Source organism: Diuraphis noxia, unplaced genomic scaffold, assembly GCF_037042655.1.
Source record: "Diuraphis noxia isolate RWA-SAM2 unplaced genomic scaffold, SU_Dnox_SAM2 contig0010, whole genome shotgun sequence".
Taxonomy (NCBI): domain Eukaryota; kingdom Metazoa; phylum Arthropoda; class Insecta; order Hemiptera; family Aphididae; genus Diuraphis; species Diuraphis noxia.
The window spans coordinates 2,523,068-2,543,261 of NW_028301720.1; the positions used below are offsets into that span (position 1 = coordinate 2,523,068).

Sequence of the window (20,194 nt, forward strand, 5' to 3'; positions counted from 1 at the left end):
AGAGCCTGGAAGAACGAGAAGCTCGCTTGGAGACTATACGACAATTAATCGTACAACATCGTGCCAATGAAAACCTGGCTGAACGAGAAGCTCGCTTACTGTGTGCTCGCCAGAAACATTCGTATCAACGTGCCAATGAAATTAAATGAATATTGGACAACAAGAAACCTTGAATCTCATCACGAAGAGTATTTCCGAACAGATGGGAGGAAATAATAATCGGTTGCACCTGTTTATAACTGGTTAGGCAGGAACGGGTAAAACTTTCTTATTTTCCACTATTGTCTGGTCAATATCTTCAACACATGCGGTTAGAATGGAAAGATGTCGAGTTTATCTTCATTGACGAGATTTCTATGGTGCCATACGAAATGCTGTGCATGATCGAGTCTCGACTGCGACAATTGAAGAGTCCCGAGGTAATGTTCGGAGGAATTAATGTATTGCTGTTTGGCGATCTGATGCAGATACCGCCAGTGAAGGGACAACCAGTTTTCCGTCAGCCCAGACACATGATACCAGCTACACATTTGTGGGAATTATTCACTTTGATTGAGCTAACGCAAAATATGAGGCAGCAAGGTGATACAACTTTCATTGATATCCTCAATGCGCTGCGAATTGGGGAGCTATCGACAAGTCACATGTCCTTGTTGATGAGTCGGGTTAGTACAGAGACGGACGGGGAATTCTCTGTAGAGAAGGCTATGCGCATTTACCCTACCAACAAGCAAGTGGAGGCCCACAATAATAAAGTACTACAATACTTTCAAGAAAAAAATGTCAAAATATTTACCATTCGAGCTCAAGATTCTTTGGCCACTAGGCCGCTAAAAAATTCAATCGCCACCGTCATATCAGATGACATCAACAAGACCGGAGGATTGCCGAGAGAGCTGGTAATATTTGTGGGAGCAAAAGTGATGCTGCGATCTAACATCGATGTACAAAAAGGCTTGGTCAATGGAGCAATAGGTATTGTAACGGAACTGAAATGGGCTGGTGGCTTCCGCAGAGGTCAGATCTACAAGCAGGAAATACCGGACGTAATTATGGATTTTGGCGTGGATGGGATCCAACTGATCAAGCCAAAATCAATACAATTTCCAGCAAAATTCAGTTACGGAACTGCCGAGCGCCGTATGCTGCCCTTTAATATTATCACGGGCTTCAACAGCCCATAAAATGCAGGGCACCTCAGTCGATTATGCTGTCGTTTACTTGGGACAGAAACTATTCGTACAAGGTCAAGCGTACATCATCATTAGCAGAGTTCGTAGCCTCGATGGACTTCGTATCGAAGAATTGGACGCTTCAAAAATAACGGGAAAGACATCCTGTAACGTTGACGCTTTGGATGAAATCGAAAGAATGAGACAACATCGTCAATCATAATCATCAGTAGTTTGATTCGTTTTATTAAATATAAGAAATTTGTTTCATAAATCTTTTTTAAACGTTTTATAAAAAAATTTACTTTCAACTAAAAAGTAGAAAATAAAAAATAAATTTTTTTTAAAAACACACTTTCCTATAAAACTATATTTAAAAATATATAAATATATATATTAAATTGAACTAAAAAATATTTTAAAAATTGCACTAAAAAGACAAAAATAATTTTCGGTATTTTATAATGAAAAATTTAAAAGTGTGTGGTGCTCTTACACTTGACATATACTCCCAGTCACTATCTTATAAACAGGTTTGAACAAAGAAGTGTATGTGAAACTTGGCTCGGCTTTAAATTTTTGTATGATGCACCACACACTTTTAAATTTTTCATCAGTAAATTTTTCTTTATTTTTAAGTATCGAAAATTATTTTTGTCTTTTTAGTGCAATTTTTAAAATATTTTTTAGTTCAATTTAATTATATATTTATATTTTTTTTTTAATATGATTTTATAGGAAAGTGTGTTTTTAAAAAAATTTTATTTTATATTTTTTAACATAGCAAGGTAAATTTTTTCAATGCAATATAATTGTACTTATTTTAACTATCCTTAATTTAGCTACTTCAATATTTAATACGCCGTAAGCATGTATTTAGTTACCATTATTTAATCCAACATATTAAATTACGTTGTTGGGCCACGTAACCTTGAAAATTATGAAGGTAGATACTATTTTTACTCATAAACGGAGCATGATGGTAGTTCTCGCAGGTAAAATAGGGTGCATTGCACATTTGTGGAATTATCTTCTGCGCATGCCCAAAAACATAACAAGGTTTGCTGCAATAGTAAAATTTTTTGTATCGTAATATTCTGGTATATGCATCGTCGGAGAATATATCAATAGACTTTAATATTATTTAACTGTGTTATTATTATTATTATTACTTAGTTATTTTGATTTGTTATAATATCACCATATAATATTATATGACAAATGTGAATAAAAATGTTTTTGGTCGCAATGAATGGCATCACTCCAGGCATGCTAGGAATGACCGCACCACCAACCTGCATACCACTGGATGCTCTGCCTACAAGTATAAGGTTTATTATTTTACTATGACTTAGTTTCCATCATCACAAATGATTGAATCAGCAACGTTCACAGCAGTTCCTGGTAGCAATTGGGATTTATTAGATAATTATTGGGGATTGTTAAAGAAAAATCGGGTGAAAACGGCCTGATCCGTAAATTATATTCTGCAATGTCTGTTCGATATAAATGTACAAATATCGTTATTTTGTTCTCTCTATTGTCACAAAAAATAATATACATTTGGTCACATTGTTGAATATTAGATTGTAAAATTAATCATACCGATATTAAGCTGTATTGTATTATAATAAACTACATACTCTACAATTATATATTATAAATTATATTTTATTAGCTGACCTGGCAATGCTTCGCTATTGCAAGATTTAAGTTTAATTTAAAATAATATTTGATTTAGTTTTAAGTTCTAATATTTTTATATAAGACCATAAGTAGGATCTTTTCAAAGACGCGTTGACTTCATCAACTCTTGTCCTTCTTGTAACCACAGGCAAAATATGACAGAAGTCTCCAGGGAAAAACACTCTTCAGCCATCCATAGGTCTATTATTATGACGCAAGTCTCGCATCGTTCTATCTAAAGCTTCAACTGAAGTTTTTTGGGACATTGACGCTTCGTCACAAATAATTAGACTACAGTCCTGCATCAATTTATCAGTACCACTTTGCTTTGAAACGTTACTGCAACTCGTAGTATCGTCACTATCATATTTCAAGGGAAGTTTAAATGTAGAATGAGCTTTTTGGTCCCCTAATAATAGCGTAGCTGCAATGTCAGATGACGCTACCGTAAGAGCAATTTTTCCACCATATCTTACTTTTGCAAAAAGTAAATTTATCAAAAAAGTTTTACCCGTGCCCCCAGGAGCATCTAAAAATAATATTTTGCCTTCATTATTGTTAACAGACGACATCCCTGTATCATATACAATTATTTTTTCACGGTTTAATTGATTTTCATTTTGAACGGACAGTAATAGTTGCTGTTGATCATAATTTCTCTCTCTTAATCTCTCTCATTTTATATAGTAGTATAGATATAGATATAGATATTAGTTTTTAATAAATTTAAAAACCTAAATAAATCATAGATAAGTACGATAAACATTAATATTGTTAAAAATTAAACTCATGCTATAAATACATTTTACATATTATAATTTAAATTGAATATATTACACGTACCCGTCATCATTTCTAAAAAAGAAAATAATTATTATTTGTTATTTATGAGATATTATTAGTTGACCTACCGTAATATCTTAGATACAGATTGATTAAAACATATAAACGCTTTTAAAATATAAAGTTAATTGATTTATTTGAAATCAAACGAAACATAGTTTTTTTTATAGTTCATGAATCAAGATTAAAAATGTTGTTAAATAAGGTGAGTAGCCTAACAAAATGGATTCATAACTACAATAGTACACATCAAGTAAGTAAAGATTTGAGAGTGGTAATCTTTACAAAAGTTATCAAACACAAATCACATAAATTGAATTTCAGAATTCAAATTAAAAAAAAACCACAATATTCACTTACGATTTCCACTTACTAAATTCGCTAGAGAGAAAATAATAAACATATTATTTAATAAATCACAATACACAAAAATTATATTATATGGATGACCTAATATGACCTTCTACAAAACATTTAATTTCGTAGAATTTTACAACGATCAAACGATGGAAGTCAACCAAACGCATTATTTAAATTTAGGTTTACGGTATAAGTATTATATTGATATAAACAATTTAAGATTAGGTTATTCATAATTTATTAGTAAATTATAGCAAATAAATATGAACAAAATAAAATACTTAGTTCATTATAGTATCCAACGACACGGTAGTGTCGCAAGCTAAGTAAAAAAAAAGAAGGCGAAGCACTCGTGTATAGGTTAGGTTAGGTTAGCGGGTAATCAGTACGGCTTCCGCAAGGGCGTGAGCACGGAGTCAGCGGTCCAAAGGTGCTAGGAATCGCTGCGCAGGCTGCGTCTGGGACTGGTAAGAAGGACTTTTGCGTACTCGTCACGCTCGACGTGAGAAATGCTTTTAAGACTCTGCGATGGCCAGTGATAGACGGGGCGCTTAGGGGTTTCAATACACCAGAATACCTGGTAGAAATGATCCGCTCCTGGCTCACCGACAGAGTGTTGCTCACCGGCGACGAATTAAGCCCTAGAAACATCACCTGTGGCGTTCCTCAGGGATCCGTTCTCGGCCCCACGTTATGGAACGTGGTCTACGACTCCCTCCTAAGGATGAGAGTACCGGGGGGGGGGGCGTATTAGGAAACCCAGGACGCAACAGAGCGCCTTATATAATATACCGTGTTCTCATTGACCCATTACAAATTTCCCGCTTTTTTTTTATCATTTATCAATGTACACAAATAAAAAAAAACTATTTAGTAGGAAGGATTAGTTTAACTAATTTAACTATGGGAACTGCTCCAGTGTTTGACACTGCAATCACTGTTGTGAGAGTAGTCTCCATAATATGACACCTAGTAATGCTTATGCATGAGGGTCAATCAAGTGATAGCTATAAAAATGCTTTTGGGCTTCTAAAAAAGCATTACCTATTATGCTTTGGTGGTAATGAGGTAATCTAAATAAACAAATATTTGTTTTATTACATTTGATATAGAAATATATTTGTTTAAAAATAAATGTTTTAAATGTGTCTAAAAATATTGTAAACATTTTTAATTATTCATATTAATCACATTATAGGTACCTATTGGTTTTATGACTGATGACTAGCAGAGTCTGCTGCAGAACGATCAGCATTAAAAACACTTTGGCCATCATCTAGATTACTCCTATGTGCATTTCATGTACTACAAAAATAATGGGGTTGGCTACATGAAACTAAAAATATGGTGTTGAAGGAGAAACGTTTGTCTTTAATGCGGATGTTCCAAAAAGTAAGTAGTTACTAATTCATTAGCATATCGCATATATTTTAACTGTCATTTATTTATTTATTTAATTATTGTCATTTAAACATTTGACACAAAAATAATAAAAATGTTTGAAATAATATTTTAAATTGTAAATAGTATGAAACCCATCCATAGTCACATGCATAACATATTAAATTTTCTAATAAATACTTGATAAATACATTCATTAGACATTAATAGATATTGTCCAGGAAATATAGGCTTAAATAATTTATATTAGCTATTTATTTTAGGTATGTATGCTACAGATGAAGTCAATTTAAATGAAGCTACTTCCGATATTTTTAACTTAAAAGATGAATTTCCTAATTTTGTTAAACGCTTTGAAAATTATTTTAAAAGAAAAAATGAATGAGTTTTAATGTTTAGACGTGATATTATAACAAGAGGAAACAATACCAATAACTATGCTGAAGCATGCATACGAATATTGAAAGAAATTATTTTAAACAAAACTAAGGCATATAATGTAGTGGCTCTTGTTGAATTAATTTGTTATGTGTGGGAAGACTATTTGATTCTTAGAATACTAGATCATGCACATAATCGTCGGGATAATATATTCAACGAAATTATGCTAAACTTTGTTCTCGGACGTTAAATTTTAATATTGATCAAGTAACTTTAATAAGTGAAACATGTTACTCAGTGCCAAGTTCTAATACTGAGAATTCAGTTTATACTATTGATATTCAAATTGGTGTTTGCGATTGTTACGTTGGGTATATTGGTGCATTTTGCAAACACCAAGCCTTTTTACACAAATATTTAAATTTATCTTTACCTAATGCACCACCTATAACTGTCACTGAAAGATATGCACTTGGACAACTTGCACTTGGTGACAAGTGCCCTTCTCAGTCATGGTTCCTGGGTTTAAAAGAAAATTAGAGTGGTATTCAATTTCAAGAAGAAGGTGCACGTAGTAACATTGATAATGTGAACCACGCTAGTAATCATATTGAGTCCTTCCCTAAATCTAAAGAAATTTCAAATAAAAATGACACCAATGCCCTTCAATCATTAGCTGATGATAAAGTTGCAAGTAACAAGGCAAATTATGCACTTGAAAAAGAGTTTTTAAGAATAAAAAATTTTTTAAATGATGTGCCATAAGATATACGTCAAAAATTGACAAAAAATCTAAATGTGATAAAAAATGCACAACAATTGGCAAAATTAATGATGCACTAACCTTGCCGAGGACTTAGTGTTGCAACTAAAAGAAAAGGACGAATAAAGGTTCAACCAACTTCAATTGCTCGTCGCAGACAAGGCGTAACTCGAGGATCTCAAAGAATTCCAGCTGGAAGACCTCCAACATCAGCTCCTCAAAATAAAGCCACCAAAAAAAAACACAACATTGGAAAAAACATTAATTTAGGACAATCAAATGCAAAATCCCAGGGTAAAGGTCACCGAACATTTTTGATGTTTTTACATTATAATTATTTTTAAATAAAATTAATATTTTATGTCTTCATTATGAAATCATGAAGTTTAAATTGAAATTACTCTACATTATATTATTAAGTAAATAGTTGTAGAGTAATTAGTACTGTTTGTTAAATTATACAAAACTGAGTTCAAAGTTGTTACCTTATCCAATTATAAGCTAGAAAATTGAATGATATATTTTATAATATTTGTTATTCTAAACTATATAGGAACTTGTAACGCCTATAATGTGTTAAGTATTAGTATTATCATGTTTACATTCAGACAATTAAATCAAATTCAGAGCTCAATTGATGTGCCATGTGGTTCTTACAATTGTTTTACAGCTTTTTCACCTCTAATTACTGTGCATAGACAACAATTTAACATGTGAGGGGCTTCATCATAGTAAAAAATAAATACTTTAAAATATGTTCACAGTTTTAAACGTTTGTAAATGTATTTTGATTGATTATACCAAATTATTAACTACACATAAATTTATAGTGCTATTAATAATAAGTTTTCCACTTTAATAAATGTGTAAAAAAATATTATATGCAAACCACTGATGGTGTAAGTGTAGTAATAATGTAGTATATATACAAATTGAAAATTGAAAATAATAACAGGGTTTTTCAATAAATCAATGAACTAGACTACCAAACTATTTAAGTCATAAGTACCTAATTTAAATAACTTTATGTAGTACAAATATTGTTAAGAGGACGCCACACCAGCGAAAACACCGTACAAAAACATGCCAATTTTGTTGGAATAATACGGCTTACAGAATTGTTTTAGAGCTAAATATTCCGATGTTTGAACTTATAATTTAAAAATGATTATAGCATGATATTTCATCTTTATCATAAAGATATTGTAAATAATTATAATATATAATATACGAGTATATAATTATCATACAATTATAAAGAATTAAAAATATTAAAATAAAAACGAGTACCGCATTTTATCAAACAAATAACAAATTACAGATAATTTTTTATTTGACTACTTAAGTACCGTATACAAGATATCTAAATATATTGATTTTACTAGTTGAGTTTAGAATAGTAGTTTAATTTAACGTGCGTGTGTTTTATTCCGTTAAAAAATCGTCGTTTCTTTATTGTATGAAAATGGCTTTACAAAACATTTTTTTGTTATCAAATCGCTCAGCTATAAACTTAAAAGAAGCCATTAAATTACTTAAAAAACCAAATTTAAACAGTGATGACGTAGTACAGTGTTATAACTTGGAACCAAATCTTGGTTTATGGTATATGTGTGCGTACAGTCAAAGTTCTGCTGACAGCATTGAATGGCAATTAACAGGCACTTGTTCATTGCCTAATGAAAAAAATCCCACTGTACTGGCCGAATACTTTTCATCCGAAAAAGTGAATATAGATTATTAAAAAAAAAACGAATATGACGCTGCCTTGGTTAACTATTCAGATTTGAGCCCTACAGTTGAGAAATTAAAAAGAACACATGTTTCTAAAAAAAAATCCATCAAAAATATTATGAAAAGCCGTTTCAAACTGATAAAAAAAGATAGTAATAACTCTGCTTCTATTGTTTCTAATGAACTAATTGAACATGAACCCGCAGAAAAACATGTCAGGTAGGTACAACAAACATTGTGAATTGTTTTTCTTATAATTGTATTGTGTCTAAATTTATATTTTTTTTTCAAGCAACAATTTTGGACCATATTTAGGAGATGATGGTTCTCTTCCAGGAGGTTCTACCTCTGTGCAGTCTACAGTCCAAATAGAAAAATCTGCTCCGAGTGCTCCGATTTTATCACAATTCAAGTAAGTACATCCTTCCGATTTTACGCACTACTAATATCAACACTGTGCCATCGCACATTTATACATATAACGGTCGAATTTAAAGTTTTTAAACGCCACGGTTCGACATACATTACGTTACTTAACTAGGTGTCGATAAATTTATGAGGAAGTTTGTATTAAATTTTCAAGTATTTTGATAGGGCCATAAAATTTTTATTGACACTTCAAAAAAAAAATTTTCAGACAAATTGAAAATTTCAGTCGTCTATAAATATCTCAAAAAATGTCAAAATATTTTGAAAATTAAATAATGTAAAGAAAATGCCAATCCTAATAAATGGTAAAATTTTCAAGTATCTAGGACTTATACTTTTTGAATAATAACAAATATTTAAGATCGTTTCAGGATAAATCGTTATCCTAACGTTATTTCGTAAAAATTTAAAATTCAAACGCACCTCAAATTTTTCCTAAAATGACGCTTTGAGATTTCTCTATAGCTACTTGAAGGAAAACTTATGGAAAACTTAGTGTTGTATTTATAATCCTTAGTTATAAACGCAAAAAATTTTATGATTTTTCAACTTCAAAATTACTTGCAAATTTTCGCGTTTTCGACAGATTTCGTAAAATTTTGAATTATAAACGCTTATTAAAAAAAATTGTGACTTACGATTTTTAATTTTTTTTAGCTACAATAAGAACAACTCATAAGGAACCTCTTTCCTATTTTCAAGTTTTTTTGGTCGTCCGACATTTTTTTACCGACACTTCAAAAAAAAATTCTCAAAAAAAGTGAAAATTTCAGTGGTCTATAAATAACTCAAAAAATGTCAAACATTTTTGAAAATTAAACTGTATATAGGTAACACTAACATAAACATTTGGTGAAAATTTCAAGTATTTCAAGTGATTAGTTTTTAATAATAATATTGAAATATAAAAATAATAGAAATCGTACGTTTGTATACAAATAACAGACTGACTATCAATATAAATTTTAAAATAAATATAATATGGTATTTTAGTTGTAGCCAACTAAGTTTTATAATTTAATTATAGTCTCTATAATAAAAATGTATAGCTATTTTTTTTTAGTGATTTAAATATTTCACCAATTATTGAATCTAAATACATACAATCACCAAACAAAGAATTTATTCCTAAAAAAGAGTAATTGTTTAGGTTCGACTTATTATTATATTATAGGCTAGTCAATACATTTTTATTTTCCTAAATTATAGTGCAGATATTACGATTGAACACGTGATTACGCCTGTAACATCATCGTCGAAAGTAACTGAATGGTCAAATAATGAGATTGAGTGAGTTTTCATATATTTTTGTTCATTACTTAGTTGACAGTATACATTTTAATTTTTAACTCTTATTATTATTATTTATAAAATAAACTTTATAGTGATTTCAATGCGTCTCAACATAGTTTGAGTATTCAGACAATAGATGATAGTTTATCCTCAATTAACACAAATAAATCAAATAATCGGTAAGTATGTCTATAAGGTTAAATAAAAAAATGCATTTGAAAATGTTATTGTGTATAGAATATAATAATATATTTTAAAAATTTCAATAACCCGCAAATAGTATTTTTAAGTTACAACAAATGAACCAAAATCATCATATCTTTACTTTAGCGAATTTTAACTTAAAATTTTTAGTACTTACGGTTATTAGTTTTTAAATAACAAGAAAATTAAAAAGTCGTATAACAATTTGTTGATTTACATGTGAATATCCAATGTCCAACTTCAAACGCTCGTCAAAAATTAATTTGACTTTTATTATCATAATTTGAATACAATGGATGTATTAAAAATGATCATTATTTTAGAATGTTGATTGGTCGGAGAATCGTCAACATGTCTCACATAATAGAACAAATTAAAAAGCGGCACAGTGGTCCTTATGGTTGTTCGTTTATTGACATGGAATATGAATCAGAAGTGAACTATGGATTTCTATCAGTTTTTACTTTTAAGTGTACAATGTGTAATATTAAAACTAGACTACATTCGGAATATATTCATCATTCAGAAATGAATATTAATAATGCTGCAGTAAATGCTTGCCAAGCTATAGGTATTGGATATACACAGTTAGCAGAACTATCAGGATTTCTTGATTTGCCTGCATTGTCGAGTTCTGGTTTTTTGCGTGTTCAAACCGAGGTAGCTGAAATAGTTCACACTACAGCTTGGGACGAAATGAAGAAAGCCGGTGAAGAAGAAAGGAGATTGGCAATAGAATCTGGTAGCTTGGATGTGGATGGCACACCAGTTATTACAGTGGTCGCGGACGGGCAATGGTCCAAGCGAAGCTATAAAACCAAGTACGATGCACTATCAGGCGCGGTGCGTACTTATTATTTAGGATATCGTATATATTAAAAATATTTTGAGTTCATTCAATGTACCTATTTAGTATTTAGTATTTATATAGTATATATTTATTTAATCTTTTTATTTATTATATATTTGTTTACAGGTATCAATAATTGGTTATAGAACCCAAAAAGTTTTATTTGTCGGGATTCGAAATAAATATTACATAATTTGTCAAAGGTCTTCAAGTATGAAGGACAAAGAAAAACCTGCGCATACATGTTTCCTCAACTGGAAAAAGGCTTCAACTTGCATGGAAGCAGATGGTGTGCTACAAGGATTTTCCAACAGCGTTGAAATGCATGGTCTTAAATACAACTGTTTAATTGGTAAATTATGAGTTAAATTTTAATTAAAAGATATCATTGTATATTACGAATAACGATTGAGCAGAGACGGTCCGTCCAAATTTCGTTAAATTTGAACACAATTATTGTCTATAAAAAAATTGCATGTGTTTATTATATTAATAATAATAATTACAATAAAAAATAATGTTTTGATATTAAGGTGATGGAGATAGCAGCGTCACTAAACGGTTAGCCGAAAGTCGACCATATGGCTTTAACTTTACAATAAGAAAAATTGAGTATAAAAACCACCTTATGAGAAATTATGCTTCGAAACTAACAACACTGGCTAGAAATTCGAATTACCCTATTCGTGTTCGCAAATTTATATTATCAAATATTAAGAGATTTAGACGTGATGTTCAGATGGCAGCATTACATTGGAGAAAAGAAACCAATACTACCAAATCACAAAAAATTAAAGGTACCTATAATACATAATATGTCCTATTTAATATTTTAAATTTGGTTGGAGTAGGATAATAATTTATTTTAAAATTTGTATGTTGTTACTTGTTATATCATATAGGGTATAATATTTTTTACTATTATTGGCCAATTTACCAAAATGTCTTCTTTGTCGCATAAAAAGGCTAAAATATGTATCATTTTAGGTCTCAAAAGTGATTTAATCAATGCACCATATCACAGAATTGGTCATTATTCAAATTGTAGCTCATATTTTTGTGATCCGTTAAAACAAGTTCAATTAAATTTAGTCCCAGAAGCCGAAACTGGTGGAATGATGAGGGAAATAGTAAACATTTCTTCAAGGCTTGTAACCAATGCGGAAAGTTTATTAGAAAATAAGACGTCTAATATCTGTGAACAGTTTAATTCTGTTATTAATAAACACGTTGCCGGAAAACGATTAAATTTTAGTAGTAGAGGTAATTATAATACGAGAGTAGAAGCTGCAGTTGTGTCATTTAATTCCAAACAATATTTAAGACAAATTCATAAAACATCTACTAAATGCAGCCCAGGTAAAATGCATATTTATATTTAATAAAATAATAACTTTAATAGGTTAGCGACACAATTATTTTATTACAGGAATATTTGGAAAAAAGTTTTTGAAGAACAGTGAAAGAATACGGCTTAATACCAGTAAAAGAAGACAGTTATTTCCGGAAAAAAGAAAAGTTAAAAAATCTAAAACGGAAGGAGAAGACGAACATTATGGACTGGCTGAACCTCTAATAGAATTTTTTTCATCAGAAGAAATGAGAAACAAAAAAAGTAAGTTTTTAGAAAAATTAGGTCGAGCTGATGTAAAAAAAATTGAATTTGAAACTCGAGACCAAAGCAACAGTGAAATGTGGTACGACGAATGTAAAATACGACTAACAGCTTCAAGATTTGGTCAAATTTGTAAAATGCGGTCAAACACTAGCTGCAAAAATTTAGTTCATAATATTTTATATGCTTCTGACACTCTACAAACAAAATCAGTACAGTACGGTAGAGAAATGGAGACTAAAGCTCGTCAAAAATTTGAGCAATTGTCGAAAGAAAAAGTTTATGAGAATGGTTTGATTATAGATCCAGAATTTCCATTTATAGCTGCTAGCCCAGGTAACAGAACATTATTACTATTTTACTACCAAATATTAGTTATATGAATTATAATTTATATTTTAAAAATAAGAAATTATTAAATCGCAAGTTAATAATGTACATATAAAAATTAAGTCTAAAATATGATAAATATATAAATCTGATTAATAACTCCCAACATAGGGTGGCTGCTGGTACATTTTTAGATTCTGAGCGGAGCGATGAATGTATTGATTTTACCATGATGTGTGTTTTTTTTTTTTTTTTTTTGTGTCTGCCATCACGTTTTGGGGCAGTAAAAATACTTCGATTTTTGACTTCAGTACTTTGTTCGATCAGAAAGTGAATCTAGTTGATACTTTGGGGGGTCAAAAGTAAAAAATTCTTAATTCTTTTCTAAATAATTGAGAAAAACAAACTAAAAATTAAGGGAAAAACGGGAAATTTTACGCACACTCATTTTTCGACAAAATCGATTTTGGTTTTTGATGTAACATTAAAACAAATGACCATAGATACATGACATTTTCACCTAATGTTTATATAAGTATATTTTATCCACCATGCAATTTTCAAAAAATTTCGACTTAAGTTGAACTATTCATAGGCATTTCAAATTTTCGATCATTATTAGTTTTTTTTAAATTAATATCGATAAAAATTTATTTGTTAGGCAGAAAAGCTTGAAAATTTAATACAAGGCTCTTAACATATTGTTACAATAGCAGTTGAAAAATAAAAGAAATTCATAGTCACAATTTTTTTTTATAAGCATTCAAAGTTTGAATTTTGACAAAATACGTAAAAATCACGAAAATTCACAAATTATTTTAAGCTAGAAATTCATAAAAAATTTTCTTTTTAAATCTAAGATTTAAAAATTTAATACAATATTCCTTACAAGTTTTTAAATCTTTTAATAATCTATAATATATCCTAGACAGATAAACCGTCTTCGCTCAGAATCGTTTTTTATATACAATGATATAATATCATTGGATTCAAATTTAATTCCATCCATTACAGTAACCCACTTGTAACCTACTGTACAGCAGAGCGACATACACGACTTACCCGCTTTTTTGTAATATTCAACTTATTTTATAGATGGCCTTATTGGTGAACATTATTTATTGGAAATAAAATGTCCATATTCTGATTCAAACGATGCCATAGAAGCAGCGAACAGTAAACTTGTAAGTGTTAAATTATGCTTAATTATAATTTATTGGTGTATTTATCATCAAAATATTGCTGGTAAAATATTGTGACCAAATTATTATGTTATAATTAAATTGCTGCTATATTTTATACTGACGATATTTTTGTCATGCAATATATTGGTTTCGCGATTATATTTTTCTTGCGATATTTTATAGATAATTACTTAGTGTCTTAGTACCTTAAATTTGTATTTAGTTTGGGATTCCAAAATGTCTGAACCGCTACAAACGTGAGTCCTTTTTTAAATAATATTTACTCTGAGTAATTAGATAATCTTTCACACGAATATCCGATTACTAATGAATCATGACTTATCTATTTTATTAACATATTATATTTTATATTTTTAGGTTTTATATGAAGTGTTTATTACTCGAAATTATTGATCCACAATTCCCTAAAAGCATGCTGAAATCAGATATTCGAGAACCAGACCACATAAAAAAAAAAAATGATTATAAAGCAAAATGAATAAAATATTTGTATATAATTTAGACAAGTCTAATGTTTTTTTTTTTTTTTACTATCTTAGATTGTAACTCTATGAGTGTAAATCAAGTTCAAGTAGTTTATTTATGGCTGATTAAAATGTTTATTGATATATATTAGGTATATTATTATCATTGAATAATATAAATAATAATATTTATTATAATCTATGATATAATGGTAATAAATTCGAAAATATTGGTAAGTATAAAAGTATAAAAATAAATACATAATAGGTATGTCTATTTATATTTGCAAAATAAATTTAAATCGTAAGTTATTGTACACGTAAAATATTAAAATGTATTACTCGAATACTTAAAATGTTTGTTTAAATGTTGTGAAACTAGATTTTCTAGCCTACATAGTACATAATATTGTTATATACAAATAGGTATACAATTGGGCAGACAGTGGCTTTAATTAAAAGATGGTTTGTGTATAAGAGTGAATATTTAAAATATTACGGCAGCAATGCAGCATAATATACGACGCGTATGCATTGTATATTTACTCGATCCGTCATAGATGGAGGTCGAGAAAATAATAACATCGTTCCCGAATGAGCACAACCGTCGGCCAACAGCCGACAATGTGTAGTGGGCGCGGCTAAAAACGTCGCGTGCTTGCGGATCACGAAAACACCTAACAGCTCATTTTCTTGTACGTTGCTCGGTTTCGTTTGCCCGTGTGGCGTCCTCTTAACCTAACTAGAAATAACTTGTTTTGAACTTTTTTTTTTTAGTAGTAGGTAGAGTTAAAAATAATAGGCTTTAGACAGGAAGCAATAACATTAGTACCTATATAAACTAAAAATGTAGGATTATCATACCAAATGCTGGATTTATTAAGCAAAAAAAAAAAAATAGAATAGGCCTACATGTATTAATGTTAGAGCATAAACTTTTATTAAAGTAAGTAACAATTTAATTAATATTATGTTTTAGTAAAAATAAAACATTTAAGTAGGTTTGGTATTTTGTTTTTATGTTATGCATCTACGTTAGGTAGGACCTAGACAATCTGTTTAGTTAACACTAAAGGTGTGTACAGGTATAATTATAATATACTTAATCCAGTAAGAAATGTTCACTGAGGTACCTATGCTGAAGTAAAAAATAAAAATAATTCTAAATTAGATTATTTAATTATCGAACTATGAATATATCATAATTTGTAATATTGTTTAATTACTTAAACTAATTCTTTCTACTAAATAGTACTTTTTATTTGTATAAATTGATAGATGATAAAAAAAAAGCGGGAAATTTTAAATGGGCCAATGAGAACACGGTATATTATATAAGGCGCTCTGTGGCGTCCTGGGTTTCCTAACACACTACCGGGGGGCGTGCACCTCATTAGCTCTGCCGATGACTTAGCAGTCGTCGGAGTGGCAAGAATGGGAAAGCAGTTGGAGGACGTCGTCAACCCTGTCCTTGCTCTTATCGACGAGTGGATAACGAGTTAACCGGGGCTTGAGCTGGCCCACCACAAGAGTGAGGCGGTGATGCTCACGAAGAGATGAGATTATACCTCCCCACGCCTACGAGTAGGAAACCATCAGATAACGCTGTCCAGGAAACTGAGGTACCTTGGAGTCATCCTTGACCAGCGACTCAAGTTTGCCCCTCACATTGACACTGTAGTAAATAAAGCTGCTCGATCGTGCGCTGCGCTTTCAAGACTGATGCCCAATGTCAATGGGCCGGGCCAGTGGAAAAGAAGACTTCTGGCCTCCGTCATCGAAAGCCAGCTGCTGTACGCCGCGTGAGTTTGGATAGGGCCAGTTGCCACTTCAGCAAGGTCCAGGGCGAACCTAGTCTGGCCCCAGCGATCGGCCGCCCAGAGGATAATCCGCGCTTACCACACCGTGTCTGACGAAGCATGGCTACTGCTAGCTAGGTTAGGTTAGCATGCCCCCAGCAGACCTGGGTGGGCTTGAGAGGCAGAGGATTTCGTCCCGAATGTCAGAACAAAGTGATCCCGGAGCAGTTCCAAAGTCCAAGATGGCGATCAAGAGGGATGAGTGGTTAGTGACCATAGGTCTGTGGCAGGCGAGATGGACGGCGACGACAAAGGTGGCTTGGACACGGTCCGTCATTCCTAACGTGGTAAGTTGGATCGGGAGAACAGTCCCCAAAGTGCCCCTGTCATACCACATGACTCAGGCACTTACGGGGCACGGTTGTTTCCAGGATTACCTCTTCGGAATGGGGAGGGCCGTTTCACCCGAATGTGTGCTCTGCGGCCACGAGGTGGACCACCAAACTCTCTTTGAGTGCAACTTCTTCAGCGGGCACAGGGCCGAACTTGGAGACCTCCTGGGTCGGTGACCTGCCCGAATTGTTGTGCGGCCCCGACTTTGAAGCCCTTCCCACCAACCAAGGGGAGAGAGCTAGAGTCCTATCGAAAGCTGAAGAAGCCTTTAGGCTGCTTTATAGGCAAGTCAAGAGTATCCTAACAGTGAAAGAGGCCCAGACAAGCCGCCGGACTAAGACGTTAGTCGTGACACAGAACAAGGATGCGGATGACCAAGTACAAGACTCGAGACTGGCGGGCTCAGGTCAGGTCAGGAAGACGGAAGTGTGCACGTGACTCCAGACCGGCGGGCTAACGAGCCGGGTCACGAAGGCCTTCAAACACCACATAAATTGTGCAACGAGCCTCTTGAAACTGCCGTAATTTGTTGTATTTCGTATTTTTGTATATTGTTCTGTTTGTCTTAAGTTCATAATTTACTTGTTGTCATTTATTTGTTCAAGTTTGTAAGCTCCCCGGGCCCGGTTTCCTACTGGCAGCCAGCACCCACCAGGTCACGGGAGCAATTACAATATAGTTGTTATAAAATGATGAATATTGTTAGTGTAAGTTTTGTACTGTGCTTTAACAATAAACGATGGGGGCCGGAGTGGAAGTAACGCGAAAGCAGTTCCCGCTCCGGTCTTCAATATCACGAAAAAAATAGGGTAGGTTAGGTTATTTTAGGTAAGCGGAAGAAGATTTCCGGTTGTTTTATCGCATGGTCGAAGCAATAATGACCATGAAGGAGGACGAGGAAAAAGGAGGAAGGCGATCGAAAGGAGATGAAGGACCATCTGCAAATCACGATGGCAAGGACTTGGAGGAGGGGCCCCGGCAGTCAACCACAATACCAGCAAACCGACGCCACCAAGAAAGAGGTTCCAAAGTATTTTGATATAAAAAAAACGTTTGTTGAATTTGTGAAACTGTAAAACTGTAAAAAATTGTAATTGTAATTTGCTGATAATAAATCTGTATTGTTGTAATCTATTGTGAGGAGGTGAGGTGGGGGAATGTCCCACCCTCCTTCCATTGTTACTGTTATTTAATTTTAAATAAACGATAACCTAACCTAACCTAACCCAACCAAGTGATTGTAGACCAACCTGGTCAAACTGTGAGAGAAAGAGCTCTCTACATTATGTTATAGGCAATATTTTATATTCCATGTTAAGTTAACTTGTTGTGAAATTTATTTATATAAATAAACGATGGGTGTCAGGAGGAAGTATTGCAAACGCAGTTCCCTCCTGGTAATCGATACCATAAACAAAAAAGGTTAGGTTCCCCTCCGACGGTACCCACCTTGACATGGGGGGGGGGCTCACCGACTTAGGTCGGTGCCAAGAGGTACTCAAATCCCCAGCCCTGACTTTAATTAGTTGGGGTCGGAGCCTCCAGAGCTGCCTCTGAACTTAACCGGTTGGCGGTGGCAGGTATGGTAACCACCTGCTACCACCAGCAACGGACTCTGAAGGAAAACAGTAAACCACATTGGAGAAACGATCTACATCCGGTGTCCTGATAGACCTGGCAAACGGACGGAAAACGGACTGACGACGCGAGGCTGGCGTCGTCAGTGGAAGCCAAGCCACAATATATCAACATGGAAAGTTCTAACACAAGAAATGACGTTATTTCTCTAGAGTTTCGGTAACCCAGGAAGCGGTAATTGGGGGACGGCACTAACCCCAAGCGTCGAAATCACCATCAGGCGCCAGAGGTTAGAGGTGCTGAAGCAGGTCCCTACCGCCAGCAATGGTGCTGGTATAGCAACTGCTATTGAGGCTGCGAAACAGACTTTCAACGGTGGCCGAAAGCCACCGAAGTTACTGCAATGGCTACATCGTAGACAGTGATTGTAGGCAACATTGGATATACACAAGATACCGTTGATGGGAAGCAAGTAGTGCAAAACATCAAATCTCAAGCGACAAGGGCGATCGACCTAGCAACCCTTAGTGAGGCTGAGTTGCTGGACATAACGTTACAGTACATAGCTAGCATGAGAAACTTCGTGAACGCTAACCGCAATGTGCATAGCGAGATCAAGGAAACACTCTCGAAAACACACAAGCTCCTTACATAGTGAATTAAACTTAAAAATCAAAAGCTTGGCGATTCTGTACCTAGCGTTAGCAATCTGGTTGAGAAGCACGTGAGAAACAATGCGGCCACCCAAATGCCAAGGATGACAAGTGCAGATACGTCGGACAACCCTATGACGAAAATGCTGGAGAAAATCCAGGAGCAGCTAACCACGAAGCAAGTTTCAATCGATGAGCTGGTGGCCGAGCGAAACCGTCAGGAACATAGGTTAGGTTAGGTTAGGTTAGGCAACGAGGTAGGACACCTGAAATTCTGATTAGTGTTAGGGCTGAAGAGTTCCCAGAGCTAACCAGGAAAATACTTACTGGCGTAAACGCAGAAATAATTGGAGACAGCGTGGTCGGCAGGTTAGGTTAGGTTAGGTTAGGTTAGGTTAGGTACGAGAGGAACGGGCAAGGCAACAGGCGGCCGGTGGTGGGCAGTGAGCCAACAGATGCACGAGACATCGAGAGCGGCGGAATTAGATCGGCTCGTGAACACGGTCATGTACGAGTCTATCAAGAGCGGCGGACTCCGGTCGGCTCGGGAAGAACCTCTGGATCAAAGATGAAGACAACCAGCAATAGAAATCTACATTTTATGTAAATAAATATTGTTAATAATTTTTTGTGAGGCTGCATGCAGGGGTATTGTCCCTGTAGGCAACCATTGTTCTTGATGTGACGTTATTTAATAAACGATGTACCTGGGCGGAAGCAATGTCGAACGACAATTCCCGCCCAGTTACGGTTCAAACAGAAAAAAAAAAAAAAAAAAAAAAAAAAGGTTAGGTTAGGTTAGCCAAACCCCCCCTCCCCCTCGACGGGACCCACCTTGACGTGGTGGGGGGGCTCACCGAATTCGTTCGGTGCCAAGAGGTACCCAACTCCCCGGCCCTGTCTTTTACTAGTCGGAGTCGGAGCCTCCAGAGCCGCCTCTGACCTTAACTGGTTGGGGGTGGCAGGTACGGTAACCACCTGCTAGCACCAGCAAACGGACCCTGAAGGAAAACTGCAAACCCCCTGTCAGTAGGGTAAAAA

At 33.7% G+C, this 20,194-nt stretch overlaps 2 protein-coding genes and 1 pseudogene across 2 annotated transcripts; all 3 read left to right on the forward strand.

Annotated features, from left to right (window-relative positions):
- Positions 1 to 305: 305 nt before the first annotated feature.
- On the forward strand, positions 306 to 1,184 carry LOC149054141 (ATP-dependent DNA helicase PIF1-like). Its single transcript, XM_089230599.1, has one exon. The coding sequence runs from the start codon at positions 306 to 308 to the stop codon at positions 1,182 to 1,184; it is 879 nt and encodes a 292-aa protein (XP_089086725.1).
- Positions 1,185 to 8,065: 6,881 nt separating this feature from the next.
- LOC149054142 (uncharacterized) lies at positions 8,066 to 10,063 on the forward strand (annotated as a pseudogene).
- Positions 10,064 to 10,597: 534 nt separating this feature from the next.
- LOC149054143 (uncharacterized) lies at positions 10,598 to 14,744 on the forward strand. The gene is made up of 8 exons (XM_089230600.1): positions 10,598 to 11,109; positions 11,243 to 11,468; positions 11,650 to 11,913; positions 12,104 to 12,475; positions 12,546 to 13,067; positions 14,157 to 14,308; positions 14,441 to 14,502; positions 14,624 to 14,744. The coding sequence occupies exons 1-8, from the start codon at positions 10,618 to 10,620 to the stop codon at positions 14,742 to 14,744; spliced, it is 2,211 nt and encodes a 736-aa protein (XP_089086726.1). The 5' UTR covers positions 10,598 to 10,617.
- Positions 14,745 to 20,194: the final 5,450 nt, after the last annotated feature.

Excerpts from the sequence above, each read along its gene's own strand:
- LOC149054141 (XM_089230599.1), top strand. The coding sequence starts at position 306 with ATGCGGTTAGAATGGAAAGATGTCGAGTTTATCTTCATTGACGAGATT.
- LOC149054143 (XM_089230600.1), top strand. The coding sequence starts at position 10,618 with ATGTCTCACATAATAGAACAAATTAAAAAGCGGCACAGTGGTCCTTAT. Across the intron at positions 11,110-11,242 it reads ACGATGCACTATCAGGCGCG|GTATCAATAATTGGTTATAG; the intron begins GTGCGTACTTAT and ends ATTTGTTTACAG. Across the intron at positions 14,309-14,440 it reads ATCATCAAAATATTGCTGGT|TGTCTTAGTACCTTAAATTT; the intron begins AAAATATTGTGA and ends ATAATTACTTAG.